Raw genomic sequence first — 12,457 nt, 5'->3', positions numbered from 1 at the left:
ATGGTATAAATCCGAGAGGAAACATCTGAATGCAGCACGGCTACAACAAAAATGTCATGCACTTGCAAACTCTGCTTTAGTGGCAACTGAACTCCAACATAAGAACTATACACCATTAAGAAAAACTGGATTTTATACTGCTAATAAAATGTATCATAATGTAGCGATGACCTTTCATTTTGACACCAGCAGATGGCGCCGTTGTCTCACTGTACCAGCAGCACCTGTTGCTTCACGGACGCACAGACGTCATATTGTATCCGTAATAAAAGAAATGCCAGGAGAACATTTGCTCACTGGCAGAGGCGTGTGGGTGCAGGCATCGACTTTAACCTTTGATTACCTTATTTTCTTCACTGTCGCGTCACATTTCCACCTCAGATCTCGAGGTGTAAATCTCTCTAACATGCTCCAGATGCTCGTGGTTTAATTGAGGGCGTGGCTCGCGCCAGCAGCGGCGCACACACGGTTAAAGCCCGGGAGCTTGTTGTTGAACTCACCATCACCAGTGAGGCGTTCAGGGGCGAAGGAAGATTTGAGGAGAAGCAACAGATCATTGGCAACAGCTGGACCACGAACAGCTGTTGATTCTCCGTCATCGAGGGATGCGTTCAGGATCCGAGGCTCGCCGTGGAAAGTTCTTGTTAACAGGTTGTTGAGCCACAAACTACTCATGAGGATTTACTTTTATTCTTGTGTATTCTTGTGGATCCATGAGGACTCTGTTGGAGCTGGACTGGGAAACACAAACTAGTCAAGTGGGAAAGAGAACGACTGCGAAAATGATTTAGTTTTTTTCTTTTGATTGGTCGACATCAGTGGGTTTTAGTTGGTTCTGGTTCTGGTTCTAAATGATAAGCTCAGTGTGCGTCTCCTCATACCGGGGACGCAAGTCCGGCAACAAACCTCCATCCAAGTCATGCCTGAAGGAGGAGATGGTGAGAGGAGAGGACTCGGACAAGATCATCATCAACGTCGGGGGCACGAGGCACGAGACTTACAAGAGCACCCTGAAGACCCTGCCGGGGACCCGCCTGGCGTGGCTGACCAGCCCTGACCCCCAGGTCAGCTCGGACTCGGACGCTCCCCCCTCAGAGTTCTTCTTCGACAGACACCCGGGCATCTTCGCCTACGTCCTCAACTACTACCGGACCGGGAAGCTGCACTGTCCGGCGGACGTGTGCGGGCCCCTGTTCGAGGAGGAGCTGGCGTTCTGGGGGATCGACGAGACGGACGTGGAGCCCTGCTGCTGGATGACCTACAGGCAGCACCGGGACGCGGAGGAGGCCCTGGAGACATTCGAACCCCCGGAGCCAGACGACGCCGACGACGACCGAGACATGTCCAGGAGGTTCGGCATCGAGGACTGCCCTGCCCGGTCTAGAGGATGCTGTGAAGTTTGGCAGCCCAAGGTGTGGGCCCTGTTCGACGACCCCTACTCATCCAAAGCGGCCAAGGTGAGTCACTTTCTTCAGTTCGGCGCGCTTTTGGACACATCAACAGGTGTTTGACTCCTTTCAGCCAATCAGAGTTCAGCTTCAAATGATGATGCTCTGGACAACATCAGGACCAAATGCATCACGAACGATCCATAATATTGCAAAAAGCTATTAGTCATTAAAACCAGAATAAATGTTAATATCAACATCAAAACGTAAACTAGTGCGTCTTGTTTAATTATGTTCAGAATGCATAAGTACTTTTCTATTAGCTTTTCTATTTTCTATTTAAAATGTGTACAGCCAGTGGACATGATCGATGATCACATCTAAATTCACAACACAGAAGTGAAGTGTCTGTGTTAAGTCACTTAAAGTTTTATTAAACATGTAACTCAAACATACATATTCCTGTTTTGCTGAAAAAATAAAAATAATTTTAACATATGTAATGCCGCCCTCACGGAGCTTCATATGTTTGCCAATTATGAATATATAGGACACGTCTGTATTGAAGCCTAATGTTCACGGTCCATTTCCTCCTCTACGTATAGTGCATGTTTACTCTGGATCTAAAAGGATGCTGAGTGCATTTTGCCAGACTCACGTTACCTTTATGGCCTTTTGATTTCTGGGGCTCTTTTCATGTAACGTGAGTCTCAGGTGCCAGGAGGACGTTAAACAGTCAACCGAGACAAAGAAGGCAGTGCACAAAAGAAATGGATTGAAATGTGTTTCAGATTGTAAATCATATTTTATCAGCGTCTGAGTCCAGATGACTTTAATCTAAGCCACAGATGTAATTTTCTCTATTTATGAGCTCATTAAATTACATCAGACACTCGGCGACACCTCTGCTCTTCTTTTTTCTCTTTTTTTCACACAGAATCTTGTCGTTTGTCTGTTAAAATACATGATACACTATAAAAATTATTGAAGTTGAGAAACCGACTGTCAAGAAACAACACGTGCAAGTAAAGTTATTTCATTTGAATCCAAAATGATTCCCTCTAACAACAAGAGAAGCCACTTCAAGACGATAACCAGGTTTTTCTGATGCTTGCATACCAGTTAAAATTCTCTTCCACTTCAAAATCTCTTTGAATACGTATAAACCAATACAATCATACAGGGCATGTCAACTTTATGGCATCAAGGTCGAGAAGTGGCGTCAGAAGTAGGCTCTGTTGTGGTCAATTTGAATCCGTTGCCTGGTGTTAAAGTGTCTTACAAGGCTGTTCGTGTTTGATGTGAGAAAAACAGATCATGTGTTGAACACTGAAAAAGGTGTCAAGCACATAAGGAGCGACGCTCTCACTTCCACTCTATACGTTCAGCGTCTATTGCAAACTAAATTAAAAGGTGTGAGGGTGTTTCATCTGTATTTTTTATCTTGATCAATCAGACATTTCTTAAGGTATGTATAAAAACACCAAATCAAAAACATTATAGCCATCCTTTATATTAAAAAAACCTTGATTACTTACAAGAGATTCATTTTCTTCAATATCCAATCAGTGGCCATAATGTAAACACTGTAGATTAAACTGTAAAAAAACAGATTAATGAACATTTCCTTGAATAAATGTAAACCTCAGATCAGCAGATGGATGGAACAGCTTGTGTATGATTTGGGATAGAAGAGCAGAATCCCACAGAAGTCCCTCAGTCTCCTTAGAAGTGGATTTGTGAGCCCACGTGGGAGAACATCTCGGCCGACTTCATGTGGTAGAGACGGCTTTGATTGTTTAGTACCGATAACAACTTTCAGGTCATTAACGTGGCGGTCGTAATTTATATGCGGCAGGACTTGAGACTTAATGAAGACGATGGAAAGTGATCTGGCCTCAGTCTGAAAGCCATTATTGACACAAATGGTCCAACAAACGATCCTGAATTAAATGCTACGACAGAATTTAAAAATCGTGCAATCTTGTTTATTTTCCTATATTATATTATGTTTTCTATGTTAATCAGAATCAGAAAACCTTTATTGCCAGTGTACACAACACTGGAACTTTATCTGAATTAAAATATAAATAATGAAAAGATAAACAGAAGTTTGACTCTGTGGTTGACGATCATCAATGAACAATTCATGTAAAAACCAAATGGCCAGCAATGACATAATAGTAATAAGGTAAGGTAAAACTTTATTGATCCCTCAGGAGGTCTCCTTCGGGAAATTGTTTAATAATAACAGACCATGGCAGGAATATCTCTTGACAGTAAACACTACCATCAGTGAGTGTTTAAAGTTTTCAGGAGTTATCTGTAAACACTGGTCTCCTGCCATGACCCATTTAAACAATCGGATATCTAGGAATCATTTGTGCTTACTCAGAATGACACAAAATATGTGACTTGAAGGTTGTTTAAATTTAAGTAGTGTTGAAGAAAGCAATTGTTGCTGGTATCCAGGTCTGTTTAAGGTAAACCGTTTATAATCCAAGTAAACCAAACACAGCAGAGGCTTCTGGGCTCACCTTTTTATTTGGATTACTTTGATCATTAAAATATAAATAATTTTGTTTTGGTCCCTCAAATCATTTTGTCCTCAAGCATTGATCAAGTCCAAGTCCAGCGAACGTTTGAATGTTTCTTCAAGCATCACTGATGTGAGGTAATGTTTCTAAACGCTGGTCAAAAATGATTCTATTTTTATAACCTATTAGATCAGGGCTCTCAAACCTGACTGGCCAGGGTGCCGCCAGAATTCTTGTTAAGACTGGACCATAACCTGGGGGCGTCTGTCAGCGGGTTTATCGGCACATTTTTGAACAAAATTAGATTTAGAGTTTGTTGTAAGGCTGGGTATCAAAGAAGCCTGAATAATACTTTTTTAAGTAACCATTTTCGAAGATGAATTCCAAACAAAACAAAAATAAAGTGACATTACACATAGTAAAAATCTAGAGTTAAATTTCTCAGCTTTGGTTAATTTAGACTCCAAGCTGTTTCATTGCAGCAAACAATAACAACACATTTCCAGGGCAAAAGAACTAACAAATCAATCATATTTTTCTGTCTTTGTCAACTCATTAGGTTTTCTTCAAAACAAATCCACACAACAACTGCCAGAAGCATCTCGGTTCAACAAATATATGTTTCCCTTTGAAGTTACACATCAGTCCAGGTGACCAGAGGGTGTCTATAGGTCCAGCAGTATATATATATATATATATATATATATATATATATATATATATATATATAGTATATAGAGTTCAGTGGCTCGCTACTCCGGCTATAACCTCATGATTTAGCCCATGAAAAAAAAAAATGGAATTGAGCGATAACTTCTTTAACTCCATGTCTGACGGCGGATAAACAAGAGCCTATGATTAAGAAAATAAATAGTCTCCTGACAGGTCATGACAGGTTGTGGTGAAATGGAAAAAAAACCCTGGGGGGGTCTTATTTAGGGTAGTTGGCTCAGGGGTCACGCTGAAAAAACCCTGGATTCTAGGTGCAGATTAAAGTTAATATTGGATTGTAAACATACAAAATATAAAAATAATCAGCACAACGCAGTTATCAAGGAGACAGTTTGGGGTGAAACATGTCACAATAGTTTCTTCTAATTTTGGATGAAACGATTAATGTTTCTATTCACTACCATTTAAGGGTTTAAGATATCCATGACGACTGAAATAGTACAAGGATGGTTCTGACATCTTTGTAGCAGAATTCAGGCTGATATTTTAGAAGCAGTATTGAACAAATAAACACTCCAACAGGAGCTGCCCCTCTGAGTAATGTTCTGCTTGCCAATGTTCCAGTGAGAGTAACTTCAACATGAACAATACATGATGTGTGGTGATGAGGGGAGACCGTCTCTATGCAACAGTCGAAAACCTGAGCTCGAACTGCAGTCCGTCCCCTGAGCACCAGAGTCCCCCCTGAAGAGAGAAAACACCCTGGTGATCTTTTGGGACAGAATGGACTAAACAAGGACTAAATAAAACATGTTTATGGTCGTCTTCGGGGGCGTGTGATCAGAGGAAGCTCCGTCCTCGTGACCATGACAAGAACGAAAAAGATAACATTAAATAATTGTATTATTTGTCAACTGATCTTTATGTTCGATTCATTTCGAAAAAGTCATGATCAAGGAGAGTGCAGAGCAAATGTCTCTAACCACCCTTTTCCTGCTGCTATAGTCGTAACTTTTCTTCATACATTTATGTACTTTTTGAAGAGTGCTGATGAGATATAAATGAACTAGTAGCAAATTGAATATGCCAACCTTTTGGGTTTATATTTATAGTCATTTGAATTATGCCTCACTGACCATGATTCTCAGCACGGCACGCAGTGATTAAGAGGAAACCTCATGATGGATCTAATAACAAAACCAAACACTCTAAACATACTGGTGTGTGAGAGAAAAGGAAAAGCTCAGGTACATATTTATCCAGCTGGAAGATTGAAAATGTCGGAGCGGCATTACAATTTGTTCTGGCCTCTGTAAACAACGAAGGCGGTTGGCACACAATGTAGAAACAAACACAGTCTTACATGTCGTGGCACAGGTAAAGAATGCCAGCGCCATCAATTGTCTTCTATGAATGGTAAAAGTGGAATGACTGTCCTGCTGAATGAGTTGGATTTGAATATCAATGTACAGGATCAAATTCTCCTCTTGTATAATCACGACTTCCCCTTTATTAATCTGACCCACGGTTTCTGGGTTTTAAACTGCACTTAAAGTATTATTGAAAGTACATTGAATTCAATCATTCACGCTTCAAATTCCACATGATCCACAATTTTAAGTCATTTATTTTACCAAGAAAATGGAAAGAAAGTCCCACATAGAATTTAACCAAGATCTCAAGTGACCCATCCTCCTGTCAGCACCTCCTGTGAAACGCTCTTAACATGATTCATTTCACAGGAAATTGAGCAATAATTTCTCCAAAATATTGTCACACAGAAACAATAACGACAGCTTTTGATTACAACAATAAATTGTCTTCTGGCAGGTCATAAGATGCTGTGGTAAAGCGAGACAAAACACTCAGGTAGTTTAGCCTGGTTAGCCCTGGGGGGTGATACTGAAGATTTAATGCAGGGTTTAAAAGCAGGTAAGGAGTTTGGCTTTTTCTCTTTTAAACCATCATCACCATCGACTGACATTGAATTTGAATCCAAGTGTTTATTCAAGTCTTAACATGCGTTGTCCTGCCTAGGGTGTCGCTCTTGCCTCCCTGTTCTTCATCCTGGTGTCCATCACTACCTTCTGCCTGGAGACCCACGAAGCCTTCAACGAGCTGCAGAACCGAACTAAACTTGTTTACCACGGAAACATCACACAAGAAGAGGAGACGAGGGAAATGGTGACCAAACCCATCCTGACCGTTGTGGAGGGCGTCTGCGTGGTCTGGTTCACCTTTGAGTTCCTGGTGCGGATTGTCAGCTGCCCAGACAAGGTGGTCTTCATCAAGAAAACGCTCAACATCATCGACTTTGTTGCCATCCTGCCCTTCTACCTGGAGATGGGCCTGAGTGGTCTCTCTGCAAAGGCCGCCAGTGACGTGCTGGGCTTCCTGCGTGTGGTCCGCTTCGTCCGGATCCTCCGCATCTTCAAACTGACCAGACATTTTGTAGGCCTGCGGGTGTTGGGCCACACACTGAGGGCGAGCGTCAACGAGTTCCTCCTGCTCATCATCTTCCTGGCACTGGGTGTCCTGATCTTTGCCACCATGATTTACTACGCAGAGAGAATTGGTGCCCGACCCGATGACCCTACTGGGTCCAATCATACACACTTCAAGAACATTCCAATCAGCTTCTGGTGGGCAGTGGTCACCATGACTACACTGGGCTATGGAGACATGTACCCCAAGACATGGCTTGGGATGGTGGTGGGGGCTCTGTGTGCGTTGGCAGGGGTGCTCACCATCGCTATGCCAGTTCCTGTCATTGTGAACAACTTTGGGATGTACTACTCACTGGCCATGGCCAAACAGAAGCTGCCCAAAAAGAAAAGGAAGCACAACCCAAACCCAGAGGCCACGACTGACACCGCCTCCTTCGGGAAGTCGGACACTAACTCCAACAGAAACAGCACGCAGAGCGACACGTGTCCACTGGCTGCCGAGGAGAGCACCAGCAGAAACCGCTCTGGTCAGTCCAAAATGTATTCCATTCATTATTTTTATAAAAAATAATAATTTTATAAGACGGATGCTATGATTTCAACAGACGTTATTTCAGTCTCATCTGGATTTAATGCTGAGTTGTTGAGGCCAGAGAGAACAAAATGACTGCTGATAAATTGGATTGTATCGTAGAACATTGGAGACCCTCCAGGGGGCACCTGAGTAAAAGGTTTGGCATTTAAGACCTTTTTTTCTATTGCAGACTCCAAACAGAATGGAGATGCAAATGTGGCCCTGACAGAGGAGGAGGGCTGCAGTCTGACCCAGCCGCTGTCACCCAATGAGAAGTGGACCCTACGATGCTCGCGAGGACGAGAGAGGACCAAGAAAGAAGCCACCTGCTTCCTTCTGACGTCTGGAGACGCCAGCATCAGCACTGGTAACACTCACACAATCGTTATCTGCGCAGTATTGACAGGATTTAATGACAATATTTCTGAATTTAACCACAACAGCAGTTATTTCACTTTCTCAGAAAAGGCAGAAGCTTCTTCTGGTGTATTTTCAGCAGTACTTACAACAAAATCGATGGAGGGAGCTTTGCAGTGATAATTGCGTCATTTATCTGTCTGTGCGAGCTGTGAGGAAAAAACAAAACAATGAATAATAGCTTTTCATAGAGCAGGCCTGACGGATGCAGCGGTTAACCTTTCTTTGAATTAAAACGTTTCTCAAACCCATCTCTTCGACAGATACATATTTTTCATTGTATAAAGTCAATACCCTTGAGTCACAAACGCATATACATCCGTCTATCTTTTCTTTTCATACATGAAAACTTCTTAAAAACCTCTTTAAATGACGTACGTGGTTTCATCAACCGCATGCTTCAACAGCCACTTCACATTTACCCAAAGAGGTCCTCCTGTGAGAACATGGATCCATGTTTGGTCTCATCTTGAGCAAACAACTCCTACCACTTCCTGGTCCCAGATTCGAACAGCCATCAACACTAGAGTTCTCTTCCTGCTAGTCGCTACTTTGACAGAACGCATTACCCAACAGACACTCATTACAACTCCACTGTTCGAGGAAAAACACACAAATGGGCCACTTACTGTGGTCCAGTTGTGATTCCCGTGAAAGACGTTCCTCTGCACACTCGGACTCATTTATCTTTAATGGCACTCAACGCATGGAGGCAGTTGTACCAAGTGATCGCTAACAAGATGAAACTGACGACAGCCGTTTTGTTGGCATCTCAGTAACATCACTTAAAAAACACTTTTCTCTGCCAATTAAAAGTCATCACAGTCGAAGAAGTTTGAAACCATTCTATGTTAGTTTAGATGAAGGAAGTCCGAGTGTTCTTAGCTCTCTGAGGGAAAGTTGTCTTGCCCTGGTGTGACAAGATATAAGTGTATGGATATTATTTCAGCCCCAGCAATGGCAGGAAACAGGCGGCTGGATCAGCTGGTCTTAAGATGCTCAGATAGATATCAGTGACAGGAAATGGTTTACAGCCCCTCAAGAAAAAAACAGCAGTGTACTTGACATGATTATGGCTGCGACACACACATGTCCGTCACAGAACAGAACAACATCCTGGTAAATAAAACACAAAGAATCTCCTTTCATAGCAGCACAATATGAAATTGTTTCCTAGGGGAATTTTAGACATGTCAGTGAATAGAGAGCATTGAAGAAGGAGGATGTGGATGACATGGAAAACCTTCCAGAGATCCAACATATTCCCAAGTGAACCCGCCTGATGATTATTGCTAATAGGATTCCATTAACATGCTAGGTGGTCAACGCATCCTGCTTGTCTGAGACGCACCAGCGGAAGATATAACTTACGGCTCTAAAGTGACAGGGAAGACTTTGTCATTTCATTTTATTGCATTTCAGAGATGCAGAAAACACGATAGCAGATAAGAACCATAACAAAAAACGACCAAGGCTGACTCAGCGAACCATGTCTTGTCAGAGACCAAGTAGATGTATCAGGAAAGTGTCAAATATAGTTAAATTGACTAATATCTGGGCCCTTATGGATCATCACCGAACAACTTGGAAAAATAAATAAGAAGAGTTGTATCTGATGGTGTTTTATCTTTTTGTCTTTTCACAGAGATGTGTACAGACATCCTTGGCACCTCTGGGAACTACACTCAGCCGGAGGTCACCTCTCTAACCTGAGGCTCACTCACTACCAAGAAAAAACACTTCAATGTACACGAAGCGAGGAAGGTTTTTTTTGCCTCGACAAGCTGAAGCCTTTTTTTTTTTCATCCATGTAACGACTCTTGCAAAGTCCAGTTGAAAAACATCAGTAAACACGTCACATATACACTCATTTATATTTTGCATGTGCTCCATGGATACGTTGTACAAAGAAAAACTAGCTACGATAGTCATTTCCCCATAAGTACATCATAGAGGAATCCTTTCCTTTTCCAATCCCACCGAGTCGACCGTCCCAAAGATTCCAACTGCCATAATAAAGTTGCTCCTTCTACATGCGTTCATCATATGATTATCATTGTTTTTAATCAACAATAACAAGCTATAATAGTCATTCTTGTCAAGTTAAAAATGTTCAATTCATACAGAAATGTAACTTATTAGGCATGTTTTCTTACATCTTGCCCCCTTTTCTCAGCTAACATGTAAATTCAAATTTTAAATAATAACTTGATCAATGATGCTTGTTTCGTCTTGCTATGCTATTTTCTATACCCAACAAAGTTCTTTTGTCGCGACACATCGGTCACTGAATGTTGTTTGCTCGTCCTTTGTACATTAGGGCAGAACATCTGAATAGACTGAGTCCAATTGTCTCTCGATGCCATAAGCGACACACAGCTGATGCTTTAAAACGGGTCGAGTCTGGACCGAATGTGCCCACAATGAGATTACACGCTGGCTCGTCATTACCGTCTCTCGTAAGAAACACAAACCCAGTCTGTCAGTTGTAACTTGTGCCTGCTGGTGAGTAATGGAGCGAAACCATGTGCTGTGATGTTACATGATTTGTTTCCAAACACGTTTGTATAAGAGAAAGTTCTCGTTCATCTACCTTTGTGGCCTTAGTTATAGAAGGATAGAATCGTCATTTGCAGTGTATCATTGTCCAAGTGAAAGAAGGTGATACAACTTAAACTTAAAATGATATAGTCTTTTCTTTTGCTCTACATAAACAACAACAGCGTTCGCACCAGTCAAGCTCCTCCGCTGATCTTCACTTTGGACCAGATCAGTATCTTTTGGCTACGATTGATTCCCTTTAATGTGTTTCAAGTTCTCTTCTTACATTCAACAATTCACTGGATGCAAATAAACAAGCGACTTGGTTAGTACGCTCAACCAGAGAGTTTGACCACAACATCCCAAAATACCCACATAAACAGTAGTGTGACAAGTGAGGATGTAGACCATTCATGTTCTATAAATCACAGACTGAGTTAGAGGGGGAGAGACAAGTTTCAAGTGTGATGCCAATCAGAACACAGTGAACATTAACTTAAAGGTACAGAAATTCATGACAGTCAGGACTTATGAAGTACTAACTCAGGAGTACTAAACATTAGTACATACATTTTCCCTTTATATATATATATACTCAATATTGTAAACTAAATGTTTGAGTATGTAGCATACTTAAGTATTTTTTATTTCAACCAAATGCTTAAATATTAATGGAGCCATAATATAACATGTAATGTTTTAATTTGATTTATTCTTACTTGAAGAAAAGGGTAAATCTGATTTTTCATTTGTGTGTGTGTCCAACAGTGAGCGATGGATTGTTAATAGAGAGACATTTGTACGTCTTAATTCAAATAAACGAATGAATCAAGCCTTCTGTTCTATCAACAAAGCCGTCTTTTGTCCTAATTCTGCTCCATTAAGGCATCTTCACTCTGCGCCGCGCCGTGTCAAACACTCCACTATTTATAGTGGTGACATAAGTGGCGTCTGTTTGATCCGGCGTTTGCTGTAACTGGTGAAGCAGCTGCGTCTCCAGGCTCTCCTGCGCCTCCACCATTATGTACGACGGTGTCGATGGCACACAGAGCACGTCACCATGGAGATTTGGGATGAAAGGCAACGCTAATTGCTGAGCCGCCGCCGCCTGCTTCTCCTCTGTCGTCCGTCGTTCATATGCAAACCCTCTTCGTGTGAACACACACACACACAAACACACACACTGCCAGGTAATCATCATTAGTGCTTCTGCTCATGGGAATTGTGTTCGTCGGTGTATTTCTCTGCACCGACGACGTCGTTCGACCCTCGGAGACAAAACACCGGCGATCAGTCGAACAGGTGTCTTCAGGACTCGCAGACGAATGACTTTCACGTCCTCCATGTCTGCGAGTCTGGAGATAAAAACTGAACACGACACTGAAAGTATGTTTTTATGTCGGCCGCAAGATCTTCTCTCGTGAGCGGACAGAAGGTCTGTCGACGAACACCTGCTCTGGTGACGGAAATGTAAAGTGGTGTCTCTGGAGCTGGTGATAATTGAGCAGCTGAATCTTTTGATTCGCTTGAATGTCACGTCCTGCTGACAACATGACGCCGTCCACACCCCGAATAGTCCGGGGGAGCCGTTCACCCGACATGATTGACAGACGTGTTGGACAATGAGAGGAGCTCGAGCAGAAGATGAAAGGTAACATCTAGGAGGGAGAGAACCGTCGCTCGACCTGTCATCCATGATTGCTGCGCTTTATTGTTTCCCCGGACTTTTATTTTTTCCCCTGCAGTTGAGGGTTGTCATGACAATATTGAACACAGTTACCATGGAGAAAGGCCTAGTCTGAGCCATTTCACCAACTCATTGGTTTACGTGACACATGGAGAGGAAGAGGCTTCTTGACTTTGTCCACTGGCCAGTGATTC

At 42.3% G+C, this 12,457-nt stretch overlaps 1 protein-coding gene across 1 annotated transcript; it reads left to right on the top strand.

The window, feature by feature from the left end:
* Nucleotides 1–328: 328 nt before the first annotated feature.
* kcnc4 (potassium voltage-gated channel, Shaw-related subfamily, member 4) lies at nucleotides 329–11,391 on the top strand. Its single transcript, XM_087781347.1, has 4 exons — nucleotides 329–1,457; nucleotides 6,635–7,571; nucleotides 7,809–7,985; nucleotides 9,681–11,391. Exons 1-4 carry the CDS (start codon nucleotides 852–854, stop codon nucleotides 9,746–9,748), a joined length of 1,788 nt encoding a protein of 595 aa, XP_087637473.1. The 5' UTR covers nucleotides 329–851; the 3' UTR covers nucleotides 9,749–11,391.
* Nucleotides 11,392–12,457: the final 1,066 nt, after the last annotated feature.

Source organism: Callionymus lyra, chromosome 19 (genome assembly GCF_982586985.1).
Source record: "Callionymus lyra chromosome 19, fCalLyr1.hap1.1, whole genome shotgun sequence".
Classification (NCBI taxonomy): domain Eukaryota; kingdom Metazoa; phylum Chordata; class Actinopteri; order Syngnathiformes; family Callionymidae; genus Callionymus; species Callionymus lyra.
This window is presented reverse-complemented; position numbering and strand designations above follow the sequence as displayed.

Excerpts from the sequence above, each read along its gene's own strand:
- kcnc4 (XM_087781347.1), top strand. The coding sequence starts at position 852 with ATGATAAGCTCAGTGTGCGTCTCCTCATACCGGGGACGCAAGTCCGGC. Across the intron at positions 7,572-7,808 it reads CACCAGCAGAAACCGCTCTG|ACTCCAAACAGAATGGAGAT; the intron begins GTCAGTCCAAAA and ends TTTCTATTGCAG. Across the intron at positions 7,986-9,680 it reads AGACGCCAGCATCAGCACTG|AGATGTGTACAGACATCCTT; the intron begins GTAACACTCACA and ends GTCTTTTCACAG.